We start from the raw sequence: 22859 nt of genomic DNA, 5'->3' as shown, positions 1-22859 counted from the left end.
GCAGCCGACTGTTTTGAAGCTGTTGCTAAGCAGGGTTTGTTGATTCACACGGAGCTTTTCAGTTCCGTATGTTTCGACATTAACGCTGGTATGTCCGGCACTTTTGATGGTACGGCACCAGCTCGGTCCCGTCAGTGCCGGATATCAGAAAGTTTCCTGTACTAATCTGTGTAAAATTGTGTTTCCAAGTTAAATAAATATTCTAGTGTGTGTCACAGTATGGGTTGTTCATTGTCTATTTAAAAAAAATGATTATGTATGTAATTGAATAAATCTGGTATAGCTATTAAAGCTTACTATTTCTCTATCCACGATTGGTACTCAGTATCTCTAACCAACTTCCTTGACTTTTTTGAGAACGTGACATCCAATGTTCCCTTTTTTTGGGTGTGTGGCTTTTCCCATTTAAAAGCTGGTAAGCTGGCTGCACAGGAGCATCAAAGCGCTGCGCGGCCACGCAGCTTAAAGGGAACATTGGCGACATCCCAAGTGAGTGTTGAAAATGTAGTGTGCCCGAACTTTTAGAAAGCCTTTGATAAAGTCCTGTGTGAAAGACTGCTACACAAGCATTAAGCAGTGGATATCTGATATAGAACTTGTAGATAGATAAGGAATTGGTTGAAAGAAAGAAAGGAGCAGGTACTAGTTAGGCAGAGATGTACTGAGTGGAGTGCCCATGGGATCAGTGCAGAGACCACTAGCGTTTGGAGGAAAATTGAGCCTGATGAAGCAGCCAAGAAAATACAGAAAAACCTAAACAAAAGATGCAAGTCCGAGGAACTATCTTGTATTTAGGGCTACCCTGGATCAGGTGTATTTCTCAGACGTTCACTTTCAACTAAAGCTTGAGATAGCCGAATCCTAAAGATGCTTAATTGGGTCTACCCAAGAATGTTACCGTCCTCCAGATAGCGCTTTTAATAAGTTTAGCTAGACTGTAACGTCCCGGATATTATGAGGGTCCGGAAAACTCCCTCAGAATTATGTAACTCCTCACCAAAGAGTGTACAGAGATTGAGTTCGCGAGTTTTTGATGCAGAAGACTTATGTGAGACAATTCTAAAAATATATAGAGATTTATTAAAAGAGCCGACATGTAATTTACAGTTGGTGAATCAGTCAGTTGCAACGTTAACAGTTCTAAAAAGAGAAAAAATACTATTATTATTAACAGAGAATCTTACTTTTAAACCTTAACTTCGCTACAGTATTACAGTTCTTAGTTTTCTATACAGGGTATCCATCAATATCCAATACCTTTGATCCCCGAGGTACAAAGAGTTGGAGACTACAGAGCCGCCTCTGTAGCCGAGAATTGCTTTCCCCAATTAAAGCGAGTCTGATATCCCTTTTGAAACTTCAATATTTATACCCTTTTCCAGTTGTATTTCCTTTAAGGTTTTCTGCTGATGCACGTTAATTATTCCTATTCATCTTTCTGCCGACCTCTGCAATTCTTACTGCTACATCAGCTTGTAGCATTCCAGAATCTTGTCTCATTTCTAGATGTTCTGGGTTGACCATATAAAAACGGTGTGAAGGGCAGGTGTTCCTTATTTTATGTCATCTTTACGAGGGCAGATGTTCCTTATCTTATGTGCCATCTTTCCGAAGTTTAAATTAGAACACCTTATCCAGGGTGAACCATTGTTTCTGTTCCCAAAGGTCAGCCTGTCAGAGCCATGCACCTTCTGTTTCAATAAGGTTATTTATTCAGGGTCAACAACGGTCTTATCTCAATAGCCAGAATTCTTTCATAGTTAAGTTTCTAAATTTCCAAACTCAGTTTGTCATGTTTTAATAAGGCCAGAATTCTTTCATAAGAGAGTGTATTTTTCTGAATAGGTTATATGGCTTATTCCTTCACAATATATTATTTAAAATCTTGCCCAAGGCATGCAGTTCCTGTACACAAATCTTTCTTCTGATTGTCACTTTTTTTGGTCACACTTTTCTGTCAACATTTCCATTCAATTTTGCGATATCAGCTGGCACAGTGTAGTGTACAGGCTCTACACTAGGTGGCTCTGTGGAGAAAGCTTCTGAGGTCTCCCAACTCCACACCACCTTGTATCTAAAATAAAACTTACATTTATCAACTGACTGTGGACAACACCAATGACAACTTACAAGTAGCGAATGAATGTCAATACAGGTATTACAAACTGGAAAGAAAAATGGGAGACTTGCACAATGAATGATGTAGAACTAGCTAGGGGAGAGGCCGAGAGATCTGGAGTGATAGTAGACTTAACAATTACCATGTCAATTTATTGTAGAGCAGTAATCAACAAAGAAAACAAAATACTGAGCTATACCTGTATTGCCAAATCAAAGGTGTATAGGCCTGTACAGGAGTGTAAGCATTTTCTGGTCAGGTGACACCTTGAATACTGTAATAAAAACAGAAAATGCTGGAAATACTCAGCAGGTCAGGTAGCATCTGTGGAGAGAGAAACAGAGTTAACGTTTCAGGTCGACGGCCCTTCGTCAGAACCTTGAATACTGTGTTCATTTCTAGTCATCGACATACAAGGGACACATCCAAGCCCTAAAGCAGTACAGAGAAGCTGATCCCATGTGTGTTGGAGGACTAAGTTCTCAGGATAGTTTTGGAAAACTTGGAGTATTCAGTCCTTAAAGGAGAAGTCTATAAGATATAAGTGGAATGGAAATGGTTAATCGTGAGCATTACGTCTGGGTAAACAATGTCCTCTTTTGTATTTCTGTTGTGGAAGGTGAGGACAAGGGAGGACCTTATGATTCTGGGAGGGCGGAGAATGGGACAAACTGCTCTGTCAACCAAGGCAGTGGTAACAGGGCACTTAGAAAATCATAACATGACTAGGCAGAATCAACATGGTTTTATGAAAAGGAAATCGTGTTGAACAAATTTATTAGATTTTCTTTGAGGATATAACTAGCAGGGTAGGTAAAGGGGAGCCAGTGGATGTAGTATATTTGGATTTCCAAAAGGCATTCAATAAGGTGCCACATAAAAGGTTGTATTGCAAAATAAGGGCTCATGCGGTTGGGGGTAATATATTAGCATGGATAGAGGATTGGGTAATGGACAGAAAGCAGAGAGTAGGGATAAACAGGTCATTTTCTAGTTGGCAGGCTGTAACTAGTGGGGTGCCGCAAGGATCAGTGCTTGGGCCTCAGCTATTTACAGTCTATATTAATGACTTAGATGAAGGGACCGAGTGCAATGTATCCAAGTTTGCTGACGATACAAAGCTGGGTGGGAAAGTAAGCTGTGAGGAGGACACAAAGAGCCTGCAAAGGGATGTAGACAGGTTAAGTGAGTGGGCAATAAAGTGGCAGATTGAGTATAATGTGGGGAAATGTGAGGTTATTCACTTTGGTAGTAAGGATAAAAAAACTGCATTTTTTTAAATGGTGAGAAACTATTAAATGTTGGTGTTCAGAGAGATTTAGGTGTCCTTGTACAGGAAACACAAAGTTAGCATGCAGGTACAGCAAGTAATTAGGAAGGCAAATGGCATGTTGATCTTTATTGCAAGGGGCTTGGAGTACAAGACTATAATTGTACAGGGCTTTGGTAAGACCACACCTGGAGCATTGTGCACAGTTTTGGTCTCCTTATCTGAGAAAGGACATACTTGCCTTAGAGGCGGTGCAACAAAGGTTCACTAGATCAATCTTTGGGATGAAAGGGTTACCCTATGAGGAGGGATTGAGTAGATTGGGCCTGTAACATATAAGATTCTGAAGGGGATTGACATGGTAGATGCTGAGAGGTTGTTTGCCCTGGCTGGAGAGTCTAGAACTAGGGGGGATAAGGGGTCGGCCATTTAAGACTGAGATGAGGAGGAATTTCTACACTCATGGAGTTGTGAATCTTTGGAATTCTCTACCCCAAAGGACTGTGGATGCTGAGTCGTTTCTGGTTTTTAAAAAACGAGCACGCTAATGAGCTCACTACCTTCCTGGCTTTTTCACCAGACCGCTCCCTTCCCGGCTTCCCGGCTTTTTCACCAGCCTGCTCCCTTCCTGGCTTTAAAATTTTTTTTTTTTTAAATGAACCCGCTCCTGTGACGAACTGGCAGTGCGCATGTGCAGACTGCTTCCGGTTCGTTGGCAGCAGTCGCGCCTGATTTTTAAAGTGTAAATTTATAAAAATGTTTTGCTTTTCCATTCTATCTCTCTTTTTCTCTATCTCTTAATCCAATCTTTCTTTCCCTCTCTTTCTTCCCTTTCTGCACCTGATTTAACATTGAATTCACCCACTCTTATTTACACTTCCTTCATAAGAACATAAGAAATAGGAGCAGGAGTAGGCCATTCGGCCCTTCGAGCCTGCTCCGCCATTCAATAAGATCCATTCACCGGCCGTATCACCATATCCCTTGATGCCCTTACTAGTCAGAAATCTATCGACTTCTGTTTTGAATATACCCAATGACTGAGCCTCCACAACCCTCTGGGGTAGAGAATTCCAAAGATTCACCACCCTCTGTGTGAAGAAATTTCTTCTCATCTCAGTCCTGAATGGCCTACCTTTTATCCTGAGGCTGTGGCCTCTGGTTCTAGACTCCCCAGCCAAGGGAAATATTCCCCCAGAATCCACCCTATCAAGCCCTGTAATAATTTTGTATGCTTCTCAGTCCGTGCGCTGTTATTTTCACAATCCTTTAATCTGATTGGTTAGGGAGATACAGAGTTGGATGTCCTATTCACTCGGGTCCCAGATGCCCTGTTTCCTTGCTGTGACGTTATAAGAACATAACATAAGAATTAGGAGCAGGAGTAGGCCATACAGCCCTCAAGCCTGCGCTGCTATTCAGTAAGATCATGGCTGATCTTTGACCTCAACTCCACTTTCCTGCCCTATCGCCATATCCCTTGATTCCTCTGGAGTCCAAAAATCTATAAGTTATCGGCATGCACTTTCAGCAAAATTGCCACGCCAAAAATTCAGAAACCTAAACGTGCATGGGTAAGTCTAAACTAACAGCAGACACCTTTAGATGCCCTGCTACAGCAAATTATGGCCCCATGTATGAAAGGCAGGCTAAGCTGACAGCCGTGAGAAAATCTACAATTTTTTTAAAAATTGTGTCGTTTTTAAGTCACCTCATTGGGCAATTGTAATAGGACTTTATATTTTTCAAATATTAAAGTTTGCTTTTGGTTACTATCAATTAGCATGTGCTCTAAATTCTTAAATAATTTCATTGGTTATAAAATATCCAGTGTTCAGTGTATTTTTTTATATAAGTTCATTAGGTTTTGTGATGGGTTTGATGAAAATATGTTTACCCTGGAAAATGTAAAATGTTTCCACTTTTTATAAACATTGTCAACATCAAGACCTCTCAGGTCAGTTATATCATGGTTCTTATGTAGAGATATTAGGGGAGTGCCACAGTGATATTTTCTGGTTATTTAACCATGGTGATGGGTACATCTTGTAACATTGCATAGTTTGCTAGTGAGACTAAGCTATGTGCTCAGGTGACAAATATAAGGTAGAACTTGATAGTAAACAAAGGGATCTGGATTAACTGAACAGAACAAGACTGAGATCGATAGATTTTTGGACACTAAGGTAATCAAGGGATATGGGGATAGGGTGGGAAAGTGGAGTTGAGGTAGACGGTCAGGTATGATCTTATTTAATGGCGGACCAGGCTCAATGGGCCGTATGGCCTACTCCTGCTCCTGTTTCTTATGTTTCTTATTAGCTTAGCTCATTAGATAATGAACACTGCACCAGGAAGCATAAAATTTACACAATGAAGGGATACTCATTAGCAATGGTGGAACAGGATTTATGTATGAATTTGTTGGTAATTTTTTTGCATATTAAGCTACTTATCCATGTTTTTTAGTCCGCTTACAATTGTGCATCTGCCACCAAGCAGTAGGGTAGGTAACCAGATTCTAAGACCTGTGCTACTGGTACCTTTGTCTAATCACTGGAAACGTGAGTTACTGCCCAGATTGGACTTTCCTGTCTGATTTTTTTCTCTCCCCCTCTGGAAGATGATACAGCTTTTGCTTGGTGCCTTTTTCCCCCCTTGATGTAGCTCAGATTGAGCAGAGTTGGGAGTTTGAACCTGCATCCATCTACCCATAATAATGAGGGTCAATTGTAAATGATTACAGTTGTAGAAATAGGTAGTTTTGCTTTATCACGTCTGTAGAGATGTCTTCTGATGCGCTATCAATTACTCATAAAAGACGGAGAGTTAGGAGAGTAACTAAAAGGCTTTTATTAACAAAGAACAGAGCATGCCTCTCGTGGTTGACTGGTTTCCAAGAAGGCAGGGGGCTGCAGAGCAGTCACCTTTATACCTGGGCATGTGGGTGGAGCCAGGGGCGGAGCCAGCTGAGGCATGCATAGATACAACAGTGTGCAACAACAACAACAACGGTGAACAACAATAGCAGTGGTTTACCACATCTTCTAATCCCAATTTCTTGCTTACTCACTATGCCATTTAATATTACAATCTTCCAACATTCATTGACCACTGAAAGTTTCCAGCTGCTGTGAAACTGGCAATAACAATAATCAATTACTGTAAGTCAATACATATTATCCTCATGCTTCCTCTCTGTAACTATTGACACAGTTGACCACACCATCATCCTCCAATGACTCTCCTCCATTGTTCAGCTCAGTGGTCCACCTTGGGGAAGGTGACATACTAGTTAGCACTGGCAAATGGGGCATTGGGAAACTGCTTAATGTAGCTACATACTGCAGACTGGGTGGTGTGGGAGATGTCCCCTGTAGCAGACTGGAAGGAGCCAGTGGCCAGGAAGTTAAGGGCTGTAATGACTTTGAAAATCACTGGCAAAGCCTCCTGTGGGACCCTCACTCTGGACATTGAAATTTCCTGGAGCTTTCAGTTGATGGCGTGGCTGTTGAACAGAGACAACTATTAAGAAAGGGACATCCTTTGACAGTATATTTTCATTGCTACCATCTGGACAATATGGTAGTGACTAAGTTTCTGTAGATGTCTTTGAACTATATCCAAATTAGAAAATCCAACTTTCCCACACAAATTGATGTAATTTGCAAATTTATATGATCTATTTACAATATACTCTTGGGGAAAGTCATTAATTAATATGAAAAGCATTGGTTTTAGGACCAAGGATTGATCTGTTGCTAATCACTGCTACCCAATTAGAAATACTGCCACTGAAGATTAATTTCTACTTATTTTTGTCTTGCCACTTCATGAATTTATAACTTGTGGTCGGGTCCCAATGAGCTGTACTTTTATCAGAAGCCTCTTGTGAAGAACCTTATCAAATACTTTCTGAAAGTCCAGATATTTATACACCTAGCATATTACTGTCACCATTATTTGCCACAGCATCAAAAAGCTGAACCAGATTAGTTGGGCACAACCTGACTTCCTGAATCCACATTGGCTTCAAATGATTTATGTGCTCTTGTTAGATCATATTGACATTCATTTTGCTTTATGATAGACTCTAATATAAAGAATTCCAGGATAATGCCGTCGACTATTTTAAAACATAGAAACATAGAACATAGAAAAGTAGGAGTAGGCCATCCGGCCCTTCGAGCCTGCTCCGCCATTCAATATGATCATGGCTGATCATATTGGAATCATATCAATTTTCCATTTTCCTCAGTTGCAAAAGAAATTCTGCCATGGGACCTCCTATTTTTCTTTAATGCTTTCTGTGTAATACTGTTGTTTTATGAATAGTCAAATAGTCTAGTTTTTCTGTTGAACAGTTTAATACTGTTTTCTTTGTGAACTAGGTTGCATTTTCTCCTCAATTCAATTCTAGCAATGTTTTCTGCAGCAAAAAACTGTTGAGAAAAAGTTGAGAAAAGTTAAAGTTGATCCGTGACTCCTCATCAACCCTTAAGTGGGCCTCACTTGTTTAATACATTTCCTGCTTCAAACTTAACAAATAATATTTTCATTTCCGATGTTCACTTTTTGTCCCAGGTTACCATTTTGGCATATATATTTTCCATTCTTCATCCTAACCTGCAAGCCTAACCTGCTTGCTTAAACACTTAAAAACGTAATAATTTTTTCTTTATTCTTGCACTGACTTACCTATTTGATTAATGTTTGTCCTATGCAGTGTTACTTTCAGTTTACCTTTCTCAGAAGTATTACTGAAGATTACATTATTCTTAAGAACTTTTGTGACATTTTAAACAAAGAATAGAAATGGAGGGATTCTTTGTTAATGTTCTGTATTGGTATAAACATTTTCTTTAACAGCTCAAAAATGGAAAAATAAATCAAATTCATTTATGTTACGCATGTGGTGGTGGGTGGGGGAGGGGGGAGGGTAGCCCCCATATTCTATCCCCTCTTGTCTTTATAACATATGTTCTGATTATTTCAGTTTCTGTTGAGCAACTCTGAGGTTCATCAAGTTCATGCTTACAGTTCAAACAGTATAGTATCAGGGAATACTTAGTGATTACATAATCACTGTTCCAAATGCTTAACTACTTTTCCAGATCTGTTTGTTTCTCCACCCATAGAAGTGTACCTCCCATTTTCTGCTGAACCTTTCTTGGAGTTAAAGAAAATACAACAGATTCTATTTGTATAGTGCCTTTAACATAGAAAAGTGCCAAAGCACTTCACGCAAGTGCTAGTAAGAGAATTAAGAAAGTTGAGCAAATGCACAATCAAAGAGATGGATTTTGAGGTGCTTTTTAAGGCTGGGCAGAGAGTAGGAAGGGGAAACTGGATATCATCAGTGTTCTGACAAAATCTGGCTCTGCGTGGATAATGTTTCCAAAGTGATGGCTCTTGGGTGCAGCAGGAGTGGGACCAGGCTTTAAGTGGTCCCCAGAGGAGTACCACAGAATAGAAAGGGTGGAGAATGCAGTCATTGCCCATGTTGAATGCTGCGGAGAGGTCAAGAAGGGTTAATGTGCCATGATTTCAGCCGCAAAGGATGTTGTTAATGACTATTGGCCAGCAATTTGCGGTTGGTTATGATGGCGAACTAACCGGTCATTACTCCTCTGAAACTGACCGCAACTTCAGGATTTAGCGCATGCGCATCTAAACGTGGAAATCCTGAAGTTGCGGTCAGTCATTCACTGCTCCAACACAGGCTGTGCAGTGTGTATTCTCACTAGTTTTTTTTAATAACCTTGACAAAACGTGATTACAATGAAATGTTGCTTCTCCTAGATACTAAACAATAAGAGATTTGACTGGGTAACATGCCTTTCACATTATGTTGGAAAACCCTTTCATCTCTGTTGGATTGTGAGAAGACGAGGCTTTTTGACACAGTGAGAGGTTTTTAAAAATGACTGCATATAGTGACACCACAAGTCTTGGCCAGAATGAAGATGATTGGGTAATTACCCCATCAATCACGCCTGGAGAGAACACAGCTGTAAGTGACTGGGATTGATTTTACACACACAATTTGCATTATGTAACTATCTTCCACTCACTGCATTTTGCTGGAGGAATAAATTTTGCTTTTCTGGGGAGACTTTGCTGTAGTTTAGGTCATGAGTACTGTTTGCTGTAGTTGGTCGAGATTTTGTTTAAATAGATTGTTTGCTGTAGACATTGTTTGCTGTAGTAAGTGCTGCTGTAAATTCCACCTTGCCTTCATCTCATTGGCTGACTCAGAACAGAGACAATAAAAACGCATTCAGGCAGCGAAGTGTTGTGAGAAGATTGAAAAGACACCACCTTACAGGGAGAGGAGGCTCTGCCCTCGGTTGTAGGACAGAATGTAGAGGACTAGTCAATTTAAGTAAAGCCGGGCAACCCACCAAAGTAGGATAGCATGGCGTGTTAATTGGTTTACATATTATGCAGAGATAAGTTTTGCCGTTTGAACTACGTGACTCTGATCACCTTTGTTGCTCTGTATGTTTTCACCTTTCTGGAATAAAGGCACTTATTGATTCGAAATCAAGCCTTGTGGTTTCGACTGGTAATGGACAGACTTCTTGGAACAACTCTGACAAACTTCTAATAGTCTTTCTGTCAGCTAGAGCAGAGATGCGAGATAACTTGAAGTCCTATTTGGAACTGAGTAATTGGAGTGTTGGAGGCTATTGTGTAAGCAGGTAGTGGTTAAGATGCAAGTCAGAACAGCTTTGGAAGAAATCTGAAAGTGCTGTCTATATTCCCTTGGTCTAGATAAGTATTGTGATATTGGAATGTCCTTGGCACCTGCTAACACCAGTGCTTTATGAAAAGTTTGAGAGCTGAACTTGGCCCTCGAGTCAAATATATTTCATCAAAACCATTTGAAGTGGTGCAAGACAGATTAAAGTTGTCAGTCTCCCTCTCTCTGCTTTCCTCTTTTTCACTGTAAAATACTGGAATTCCTGTAGATTTGGGAGTACTGTGCTCGCTATCAATGAGAGTAGGACGTTAGCTTTACTCTGTTGCTTCTTCCAGTTGATATTCCTTGTAATGTTTGATCCACAACCTGCCCTCACTTGGAGGCTAAAAGGCTGATACAACTGACACATCCAGAAAGGGAATGAAAAATGCATTGGATCGTGTCTGTGAATGAGTAACAGTAAAAAGAACTGTCATTATGGTGACTGATATTTTCCTAGTCTCTCTGACTTTAAGGGATACCTTAGTCATTAAATGTGCTTAGCTTATCAGCTACACTGCAGTAATTGCTGACCCTTTCATGCTGCGTATGCTTCCTGATATTTGCTTTTAATTATTATGGGGTTGTATGATTTCAAGACTAGTATTACATAAAAATTTAAAGGTGGATCTCTGATTACTGGTAATCCGTTCACCTCATGTCTATGCTGAAAGTGTGGTCTGTTGGCAAAATACTTCAATTTCAAAAGCCATGTACATGTTATCCATTAATATTTTAAGTATGAAATGTAATTTGCACTTATAATATGTCTACAAAAATAATTTTCTGTATTATCAAATGCTTTGAAGTAGGATTAAATGAATTGTAGACAACTGTGACACATTTCTTAGTTCTTAGTATTTTCTGAATAAACTAAAGGAAATATATTTTTCAGTAACACTGCAAAAGGCCTCATTATTAGAACAACAATTACAGGCATTTCTAAGGTACTGATTATGTACAAAGAGACGTCACAGAATGCTTTATAGGGCAGTGGATAATGTGTGGACAGTGTGTAAGAGGGCAGGGGGAGTGAAGAAAGGACAAAACCATGGAGGAAGGGGAGACGCTAAAAGTGGCTCTTGAAGGGAGGGAGCTGGCAAGGCAGCGATGCTAAGGAGAAGAGCTTAAGACTAAAGAAGCAGCTACTAATGGGATGAAGTGAAGTGAGGAATGAGGAATACAGCAGTGTTTAATGACCGGGCGCGCACAAGGACGCAACTGGATGAGATTACGGAAGTAGGGGGAGGGTGCAAGGCTGCGGAAGGATTTCAAGGTGGGGCAAGAATCTTAAAATTGTTTCTGTGGGACATGTGTAGCCAGTGGAGGGTGGGGATGCAGATCTTAGCGCAGATGAGGTCACAGGCTGTGACATTCTGCATGATGTAGTTTATGAACATAATACATAGTAAAAGTGGGGATGCTGGCGAGGATGGCATTCGTGAATTCCGACTGTGAGGTTATAAATGTGGATTAGGGTTTTGGCAGCAGAGGAGGAGAGATGGGGCAAAGGTGAAGAAAAGTGAGTTTTGATGTGAGGGTGGAAGCTGAATTGAGGTTGAACAATTTGGCAAAGGATACTGAAATGCAATTGCTTGCATGTGTCATGATCTATAACTAAGATTGATAATGAATGTGATTTTCTTTAATTGAACAAAAATAATAAGGGCCTTCGTGACTCAGTGGGCTGGAAAACTCTGTTTTCAATTAAGGGGGGTAAATCCAGCCATACTGATGGGAAGGAAATCTCCGTTCTTTCTGTGCTATATGTAAAGGTCTAAAGTGTAATGCATTTGGACAACATCAGTCCATTTCTTGGTAGGCAGGAGCTCACAGCGCAAAACTGCCTCTCTTTCAAAACAAAATGGTATTTATGAGTCTTGATCAGAATAGTTACATACCTAAAACTAACAGGATGTTTCACTTGTATGGGAAGTGAAAGTATCACATTGGTACGGTTGGAGTTCTCTCAAGGTTTATGTTGCTGGGGAAACTTGTGCATTCCCGATTTTAATCGCTCCACCATTGGTGGCCGTGTCTTCAGCTGCCACGGCCCTAAACTCTGGAATTCCCTCCCTAAACCTCTCTACCTCTCTTTCCTCCTTTAAGACGCTCCTTAAAACCTACCTCTTTCACCAAGCTTTTGGTCATCTGCCCTAATATCTCCTTATGTGGCTCGGTGTCACATTTTGTTTGTTAACGCTCCTGTGAAGTGGCTTGGGACAGTTTTACTGTGTTAAAGGCGCTATATAAATACAATTTGTTGTTGAAACAAGAGAAGCACTTTATACTTGCACTTGGATACGGAATAAGCTGTTGCAGTTTACGTAGGTTTATATTGTGGAGAGTACTTTATGCTTCAGTTTAGGTTTTAAACTCTCGTATCTGTTAAGTAGGCTTACACAACTTAATTCTATGCAGAAGTATCTGTACTTGGAAAATGTAATTCAGAAAATGGCTTTACTTGATAAATTCAGTCAATTGCAGACCTGGCAACTCTTCTGCATTTCATGGAGTCTCACACCGGAGATTGAGATTTTCTGCTTCCCACCTGAAGATTTTCTCAAGGTCAACATTCTTACGTTTTCTAACAAGAACGAGAGAAGACAAGTGATTTTTATGGGGTTTGTAATCCTAGCATCCAAAGCAATATTAGAACTTTAAGCCGTATAGTTTTTGCAGTTATTTTTCTACTGTTGTAAATGGTGATAAGTTCCTGGCTTCATAGGCTCTGGGTAGAGCTGGAGATAGCATAACACTTGTAAATCCCTGTCGAAATCTTGACTCCGAGTAAGACTCTAAAACACAAGCAGTACCGTCAGATTGTTAGTTTATTTTACTTGCACAAGGAGAGCGTCCCGCTAAGTCAAAGGCTAGCAGAGACTCTCTGCAGAATTACAGATTAACAACATATTTATACAGTAAAGTAAACAGGTTATGGTTTCATCATGTGTCTTTCAAGTCAGACAAAGAGTTCTTCAATCCTTAACTAAGTTTCTACATATTTCTAAAGTCTGGCGTAGAGAAAGACTATTGATAATACAATGGGTAGTTATTTATTCCAGACTATTTAATTAAGACCACCAGTATTGTTTGGAATGTAGTTACTTCATACAATATGTTTCTTCTGTTATCTGGTGGCCAAGCCTCTGGCCAGGTGGCCTGCTTAAGGTTCCCTTTACTCATGTAAATGGTCTTTGTTTACAACGCAGATAAGCAACAGTTTACAGTGTTTAGTCAAGGTTAACAAGTTTAAGGAAGGAAACGAGGACATTTCTGCAGAGGCTTCTGGGAGGACCGGGACTCCATTTTGTTTGTCAAAAAGGGGCACATGTAACTATATTCAGTTTTAAAAGGTACATTTCCACATTCCCCCCTTTTGTCCTTCACAAGGACAACTTAATCCATTCCAATCCTGCTTAGTCTTTCTATTTCCATTTCCGCGCAGAATCCTTCAGTAGTTGTTGCTACCATAACCTTAGTAGTGGTTGCTGTTGGTAACACTGTTTTCCCCACTCTGACACAGCAGCACTTGATTGATACAAACAGAAGGTATAGGGAAAAGATTATCAGCAAAAATATGATCAGGCCCTGTACCAGGGATTTTCCCAGGGATCCTAGCCATCCGGATGCCCAACCCCACAAAGTGGTACCGCCTACGCCAGTACTTTGTTTGTACTCTATTACCTTCTCTCTAATAAGTTCTGCCAGACTGCTGATCTTTTCTGAGTGATCCGGGATGTACGTGCAGCATTCCTCACCAATCAAAGCGCATGTCCCTCCTTCCTTGGCTGGGAGATAATCTAGGGCCATACGATTTTGGAGAGCCACTGTCCGACTGGCTACCATTTCGTCATTTACCCTTTTGAAGGTTTGTGAGGTTGCGTTGGCTACTGATTCTACTAATTTAGCCAGTTCCCGTATTTCCCACTCGCTTGACATTGTCCCATAGGGTGGTATCATTACCTTGAACATTCCATTCAACCATGTCAAATCCCGTTTAGGTCGATGGCTTTCATAGGCGTCCCTCAGGTTCTTTGTTGTTCTAATAAAGGGTATCACATATCCTAAGCAACAGGATCCCGTCCATGATTGTGGTAACCAGGGGTAGGCCTTTTGACCACAGATAAAATAGGTTCCATTATAAGAAGTGAATCGCAACTTCTTCTTTGTCATCATAGGGTTGGAACCGGTCCAGGTACCACCACTCGTCTTATTACGGACATTTGTCATGTTAAACTGACCCACATCGCGCCAGTTGTGGGGTCGAGTTATGGTAAAATTCTGGGCGCATTTGCTTTTACCCACGTTCTCGCCCCCTGCTATGTTCCTTACTAAACATATTTTACCCATTGGGGCCCCTATACCTGAGGTATTAGTAAGAACTAGGAATGGGGGCTGCCGAGTCCGATTATATTTGGGTTGGTACCACCCCTGGAAGGCAGTGAGATTATAGCCTGCTGATTCCCATTCCGGCCTCCAATCCTCTGTACTAGTAGTGCCCCTATAGGATGTGTGCCTTTTCTGGGAAGTATTACCGCGCATATCGTTCTGACTGATTATCCACTCAGCCATGTCTGATTCGTTAAAGGGAATGAGTCTTAGAGGGATGCCTCCTTTCGAGTGAATGGGCACATGTGCACATACCCAACAGTTGGATAAATCTCTTTCTTGTGCATACTCATGACTCGGTGCCATGAATACATTTATATGTAGTTCCCTTTGTTCATGTGTCTGTACCTCTGGTACTATCAGTAACACAAAGCATAATCCTGTTAAGCAGAGTACTGTCAGTCCCCATAGTCTGTGTAAATCTTTTTCTCTCCCTCTGGTTCCTTCTCCTTTTCTTCCGGATCGGGTGCTTTTTTTTTGCAATGGGACACGTGGATCCATGTTGGTCTTTCTTTTATCTTGATTGCAGTATTAGTTGTCAGCAAAACCTGGTATGGTCCTTCAAATCTGGGTTGTAGACCGCTTTTTCGTTTAAAAATCTTGATGTAAACGAATTCTCCGGGCTCCAGGTTATGGTACTTCCCTTCTGCTGGTTCGACTTGAGCTTTTACCTGTGAATGAAAGCTGGAAATACATTTGGTTAGTGCAATACAATAATTCAACATATTTTCTTCCATTTTATGGATGTCCATTTGTTTTGCAGTAAATGGTGCTGTAAAAGGTAGCCGTTGGGGACGTCCCATAACTATCTCATGCGGTGACAGGCCTGTTGTTCTGTTAGTTGCAGATCGCATTACCATCAAGGCTAAAGGCAGCAGTTCTACCCATTTTAGTCCAGTGTCATATTGCATAGTTTCGCCAGTTTGTTTTTAAGCATTCCATTATATCTCTCAACAAGTCCAGCTGATTGTGGATGATAACTGCAATGGAAATGTTGGTTAATCTGTAAGGCTTTACACATTTCTTTTATAACAGTTCCAGTAAAATGAGACCCATTATCACTTGAAAGTTTAACAGGAATTCCGAAGCGCGGCACGATTTCTTTCAACAAATATTTAGCAACAGTAGTGGCATCGGCCTTTTTACAAGGAAAAGCTTCAATCCATCTAGAAAACACATCTACAATAACTAATACATACTTAAATCCCATACACATAGGTAATTCAATAAAATCCATTTGTAACTGTACAAAAGGTCCCGTTGGGTTTGGGTGGGAGGCAGGTTTTACCTTTTCCGTCTTACCCGGATTCATTGTCTGACAGGTAACACAATTTCCGCAAATTTGTTTTGCAATTGCCGAAATACCTGGTGCATATCAAGTTGCCAAAATATAATCCGCCATCCCCCCTTTGCCCGCATGTGTGAATGTATGAATACATCGGGCAATCCATGGAAGTAAGGATTTGGGTGCCACCATGCGGCCGTCATGGTAAACCCATATTCCTTCTTGAGTTTTACAACATTGATCCCTTGCCCAGGTTAATACCTCATCCGTACTGGCCTGTGACTGAAAGGCCAGCACATCATTAATAGTGGGCGGTTAATCTGTGGAATTATTTTCCCTTACTGGGAATGCTGATACTTGTTCCCCTTTGTCTGACAGAGCTGCTGATTTAGCTGCATTGTCAGCTCTGGCATTTCCAAGTGCTACCTCATCCAAGTGGCCTGTATGTGCTTGGCATTTAATAATGGCAAGTTTTAACAATTGAATCCTTGGCTGAATTGATTGGAATTTTGATTTTGTGGTCCAAATGGATTTTGAACAGAAAATGTAGTTTGAGGCCTAGCATGTACCTGGGCTCGGGTCACATACGGATTGGGTTCTGGAGGTGGAGGAGGTGGCCCGTTACCAGCCTGTTGAGTCCAGTTATAATTTGGTTGCTGCTGTTTTGATGGGCAATTTTTATCCCAGTGCCCATTCTGGCCACAATTGTAACAGGCACCGGATTGTCCTCGTCCTACACCTCCACCGCCTCTACCCCGAAAATTTCCTCTTCCCCCACTCCGTCCTCTTCCCCTACCACGTTGTGGGTAATAGGTGGGTGTTGTTGGGGCTGGTGCCGTTGGAGCTGCTCGCTCCATGAACACGGTAACCTTGCTTTTAGTTTCTCTATTTCGATCTTATATGTCTTTTAACATAGAAACAACCTTGGATAGCGTTTCCTGTCGCCATCCGAAACAAACTAATTTAAAGGGATTCCTGAGTTCAGGTCGTAGTCCGTTTACAACGGCGCTGAGCATGGGAGAATCTAATTCCTCTGTTTTCATGCCTGAACATTGGCTCATAATTTCTCGCATCCTCTCAACGTAATCCTCAACATCCTCATCCTTTCTTTGTGTGGTTTCCATAATTTTAGACCAATTTGTTTTCTTTGGGAACACCTTGTGTAAGGCTTCCCAGCACCTTCCCCAGAATTCGTCATTGGGCGGTCTGGTGCCGGGAGCGGCACCGACAGTTTCGCGATGTGTTTTAAAATCTTGGAATTTCGTCTCGAATTCGGCAAATTTGGTGTCTTTTAACTATGCTTTTAGCAGAATTTGGCCATCTAATATGCTGGGCTCATGGCACATGACGATTACTTTTAATTGGTCTATGGCCTTTTCAAGACTGGTTTTGGGGTCTGCCGTAGGGAGTCCAATTCTCATCCCAATCCTCATCCTCATCTTTTTCCCGATCCTTAGGGACATTTGGCGGGTGTCCTTTTGTTTCTTTAGCAACCATCATAAATGGGTTTTTACCATATCTAGGACAATTTACCTGCTCTGTTTGTTTATTTGCTTGCTTTTTCCCTTTAGTACACTGCTTGCTGACCTGTAGGCTTTTCTCATGTCGTTTTTCAGCTTCCCTTTTCCAATCCCCAAATGCCGACCAATTTACTTTCTTTTTACCTCTTCTGCCTGGGTCTCTGTCTATAAGACACTCCTCTAGACATGTTATTCTTTCTAAATTAAAGGAACCATCAGGTGGAAATGGCCTGTTTCCATCCTTAGTCCATTTTGTCCAATTTTGTAAGTGGTCAATTGAAGACTGACCACAATTCCGGAGCATAAAATAGGCTGGCGTGCCTTTTGGTGGTGTTTTACTTGCTCCGGCACCCATTCTGATTGATTGAGAGTTTTTACAGTTTCTGATCTCTCAATCCTTTTCGGTCAACTGAGTTCTCTACGCCCACTTCTATTGGCCGTCACGTGGCCTAAAAAGGCTCTTAATTCAGGCTCAGTCTGGGTGTGTGAGATATGTTGACACGAACCAACCGTAGTCGATCAATCAGGCACTGTTTCCTTTCTCAATCAAAGAATGTTTTTCCGAATCACAATTTTCCCTAGTGACTCTTCCCATTTCTTAAATTGCAATGTCGCACAAAAATATTGAACACAACAGTATAACAAGGACAACTAGGACAAACCACATCCACACGGGTATACAAATTATAGCCTTAAACTCTATCTAAACAAATAGCCAATTCTCAGTCTGCGTTGTACACCACTACAGACCAAGTCCTTAACAGTAAAACTTATTACTTTAAAATCCTGTCTTTCAAGGATAAGTCCTATCTTTCAAGGACGAGCGTCCCTTTTTACTTTTCCTCTATTTCAAGGATATCTCTCCCTTTCAAGGGTAATCGTTTCTTTCCTTCAAGAAACAGGGACCTCTACAGACGTCTCTTCTTGCCTTCCTTTCAACAATCTGCCCGGCCTGTTTTCAGGGTTCAGGTTTTCGAAATCTGTCTCCTTTTACTGTCAAGCTGAAAGAGGAAGTGATAACAAAAATTTCAACTCAACCCTGAAATGAGTCTTAACAGATCGCAGTACTCCCGCCGAGACAAACAGACTACACTATTGTACTGTCCAAGGAGGAACCCCTTTGGTGACTAAGCGCCACTGATAACTGGCCAGTTAGGGTCCGTTCTTAGAGAGTCATCGTGTTCTTGTCCATTTACTCACCGGTAGGTAGTAAGCGATCTCGGTGGAACCTCCAAGTTTTACTGTCGAAATCTCGACTCCGAGTAAGACTCTAAAACACAAGCAGTACCGTCAGATTGTTAGTTTATTTTACTTGCACAAGGAGAGCGTCCCGCTAAGTCAAAGGCTAGCCGAGACTCTCTGCAGAATTACAGATTAACAACATATTTATACAGTAAAGTAAACAGGTTATGGTTTCATCATGTGTCTTTCAAGTCGGACAAAGGGCTTTGAAAAGAGAACCAAAATATAGGGAAAGCAAGAAAGAAAAAAAAAATAAGAGAAAGACAAGGAAAAGAAAAGCTGCTTGTACTTGATTCTCCCCTGTGGCCTATGTGACTTACAGAAGTGCTCAAAACTGTTACTGAAAATAAACTTATTTACAAATGTTCTAAACTGACTCTTACTCATTTATAGGTTCATGTTCTGAGAGAGGTGGCCAGCATGGCTCAGGAGAAGTTGGGAGTCTCATGTGAAGTAATTGATTTGAGAACTATTCTGCCCTGGGATGCTGAGACTATATGCAAGGTATGCCGTAGCAAATTATCTTTATAAGGTCGCTGGTTATTGCAAAGTACATTTTTAAAAAGCAGAAGTTTGCCAAGTTTTGCAGATGGTTGTCACTTCAGATCTTAGATTGTACTGCTTCCCAGGCTTGCTGTTATTTTAATTGTGAATTAGGCTAATATGCTTCTCACTATTTTATCTGCTCATAATCTTAATGAAGTGCATAACCAATCAGTATTTCTTACAATTTTCCATAATCTCCTCTGCCCACTGGCATCCACAAAGCCTCCTTGCTCAGTAAGGAACATTATGCAACTTATTGTAGTAAATAACCCAGCAACTTTTCTCACCCTGTTGCCCAGATATTCGTTGTGCTTGGTTAAAGTGGTATGTTTGTTTCAAAATCAGAACTGCAGGAAGAAACAAAAGGATGTTGTTTGATCGTCATTTGTCATTTGTCAGTTTGTATCTACAAAAGCATATTCTGTGTGTTTTGCATCTCTTCATCTACATATCTGCCTGGTTCTTTTCTCACATTGGCAGATACAGTTATGATTAGCATGGGTGAAAAGTTCTTAGTTTCATTCGTATAGGTTTACTTTAAAATTTATCAGTATTATTAGAATATATTTGAATTTTTTTTTACTATAATTTGTTGCAAAATTTTACAAAACCTGTGCAATTTTCAATCGGCCTGTGTATTTCATCCTGCCAGTCTTGCATTGGTTCACTGCTGTTCAAAGACACTTTGGCCTCTGGAACTTGCTGGTGCTCAGATTCATTTCTGGAGATTGTATTGAGACTGCATCCTAAAAATGGCATATCAGTACCTTGTGAAATAGTTCTAGTTCTCTCATACAAATATCATGCTGTTTAGTATTTTGCCTATAATTGTTGTAGCTGTGAATCATTTCAGTTGTAATTAAGCCTGGAAAGTAGGTTAGCATGTAGGAGCTCATCGACTTTTGTCACGAAGATTGAGACCATCCGATCAACTGCCTCTGCCACTTCCCTCCTTTCCTCCAGCCCACCAGCCAAACTTCCTCTAAGGTTTCCCCCTGCCCTAGCTTTGAACTCACATAAGAACATAAGAAATAGGAGCAGGAGTAGGCCAATCGGCCCCTCGAGCCTGCTCCGCCATTCAATAAGATCATGGCTGATCTGATCCTAACTGCCAATCCACTATCACAGAACCATCTCCTGCATCTAACAGAATTAGACACATGAAATAGGAGCAGGATCAGGCTACACGGCCCCTGGGCCCGCTCCGCTACCCACAGGGCCATGTCCGATCCGAACCTAGACTCATGTCCAAATTCCTGTCCGCTCCCCGTAACCCTTAATTCCCTTTGCTTCTAGGAAACTGTCTATTTCTGTTTTAAATTCATGTAATGATGTAGCTTCTACAGCTTTTTGGGGCAGCATATTCCATGGACTTACCACCCTCTGAGTGAAGTAGTTCCTCCTCATCTCAGTTTTGAAAGAGCAGCCCCTTATCCTAAGACTATGCCCCCTAGTTCTAGTTTCACCCATCATCGGGAACATCTTTCCTGCATCCACCCGATCCAACCCCTTCACAATCTTATATGTTTCAATAAGATCGCCTCTCATTCTTCTGAACTCCAATGAGTAGAGTCCCAATCTACTCAACCTCTCCTCATATGTCCATCCCCTCATCCCCGGGATTAACCGAGTGAACCTTCTTTGTACTGACTCGAGAGCAAGTATGTCCTTTCTTAAGTATGGACACCAAAACTGTACGCAGTATTCCAGGTGCGGTCTCACCAATACCTTGTACAACTGAAGTAATACCTCCCTATTTTTATATTCTATCCCCCTAGCAATGAAAGCCAACATTCCATTGGCCTTCTTAATCACTTGCTGCACCTGCATACTAACCTTTTGAGTTTCGTGCACCAGGACCCCCAGATCCCTTTGTACTTCAGTACGTTCCAGTATCTTGCCATTAAGATAATAACTTGCTCTACGATTTTTCCTGCCAAAGTGCATAACCTCACACTTCCCAGTATTGTATTCCATCTGCCAAATCTCTGCCCACTTACTTAGCCTGTCTATGTCCCCTTGAAGGTTTTTTATGTCCTCCTCACTCACTACTTTCCCCCCCCATCTTAGTATCATCTGCAAACTTTGATATGTTACACTCGGTCCCCTCCTCCAAATCATTAATATAGATTGTAAAGAGTTGGGGACCCAGCACTGACCCCTGCGGAACACCACTAGTTACTGATTGCCAGTCTGAGAATGAACCATTTATCCCAACTCTCTGCCTTCTGTTAGATAGCCAATCCTCTATCCATGCCAGAATATTACCCCCAATCCTGTGATTTTTTATCTTAAGCAATAATCTTTTGTGTGGCACCTTGTCAAATGCCTTTTGGAAGTCGAAATACACTACGTCCACTGGTTCCCCTTTATCCACCCTATATGTTACTTCCTCAAAGAACTCCAGCAAATTTGTCAAACATGACTTCCCCTTCATAAAACCATGCTGACTTTGTCCTATTAAATTATGATTCTCCAAATGTCCTGTTACTGTCTCCTTAATAATGGACTCCAAAATTTTACCTACCACAGATGTTAGGCTAACCGGCCTATAGTTTCCAGCCTTCTGTCTACTGCCCTTTTTAAATAAGGGTGTTACATTAGCAGTTTTCCAGTCTGCCGGGACCATTGCCGAGTCCAGGGAGTTTTGGAAAATTATTACTAATGCATCCACAATCCTTACCGCCACTTCCCTCAAGACCCTAGGATGTAAGCCATCAGGTCCAGGTGATTTATCCGCCTTGAGTCCCATTATTTTACCGAGTACCACTTCCTTAGTGATTTTGATCGTGTTTAGCTCCTCCCCCCCTTTAGCCCCCTGTTTGTCCAATGTTGGGATATTCTTAGTGTCTTCTCCTGTAAAGACTGATATAAAATATTCATTCAGTGTTTTTGCCATCTCCATATTTCCCACCATTAATTTCCCGGTCCCATCCTCTAAGGGACCAACATTTACTTTAGCCACCCTTTTTCTTTTTATATAACTATAAAAACTCTTACTATCTGTTTTTATATTTTTTGCTAATTTACTTTCATAATCTATCTTCCCTTTCTTAATCAATCTTTTTGTTATTTTTTGCTGTCTTTTAAAGTTTTCCCAATCCTCTCTCCTCCCACTAGATTTGGCTACCTTATATGCCCTTGTTTTTAGTCGAATACTATCCTTAATTTCTTTACTTAGCCACGGATGGCTGTCTTCTTTTACACCCTTTTCTTCAGTGGAATATATATTTTTTGGAAGTTGTAAAATAACTCCTTAAATGTACACCACTGATCATGTATCGTCTTACCCTTTAATCTATTTTCCCAATCCACTCTATTCAATTCCGCTCTCATACCTTCATAGTCTCCTTTATTCAAGCTTAGCACGCTTGTTTGAGATCCAACCTTCTCACCCTCTAATTGAATATGGAATTCAACCATGTTATGGTCACTCATTCCAAGGGGATCCTTTACTTGGACGTTTTTAATTAATCCTGTCTCGTTACACAGGACCAGATCGAAGGTTGCTTGCCCCCTGGTCGGTTCAGTTACATACTGCTCAAGAAACCCATCCCTAATACACTCAATGAACTCATCCTCAAGGCAGCCCTGCCCAATTTGATTTGTCCAATTAATATGATAGTTAAAATCCCCCATAATTATAGATGTTCCCTTATTACAAGCCTCAACTATTTCCTGATTGATACTCCGTCCAACAGAGTTGCCACAGTTCGGAGGCCTATAGACTACGCCTACTA

The 22859-nt window shown here is 41.0% G+C and overlaps 1 protein-coding gene across 6 annotated transcripts in view; it reads left to right on the top strand.

Moving 5' to 3' along the window:
* Positions 1-22859, top strand: part of bckdhb (branched chain keto acid dehydrogenase E1 subunit beta) — a 536758-nt gene that overhangs the window by 185981 nt on the left and 327918 nt on the right. For all 6 annotated transcript variants that reach the window (XM_085997678.1, XM_085997676.1, XM_085997679.1 and 3 more), the window contains exon 8: positions 18967-19077. In XM_085997678.1, coding sequence (XP_085853804.1) covers positions 18967-19077 — 111 coding nt within the window. The remainder of the gene's footprint in view (positions 1-18966; positions 19078-22859) is intronic.

This window comes from Somniosus microcephalus, chromosome 9 (genome assembly GCF_052327205.1).
Source record: "Somniosus microcephalus isolate GS21.2 chromosome 9, FLI_Smic_1.0, whole genome shotgun sequence".
Classification (NCBI taxonomy): domain Eukaryota; kingdom Metazoa; phylum Chordata; class Chondrichthyes; order Squaliformes; family Somniosidae; genus Somniosus; species Somniosus microcephalus.
Note: the sequence above shows the minus strand (reverse complement) of the source record. Positions and strands in the feature narration are given on the sequence as shown.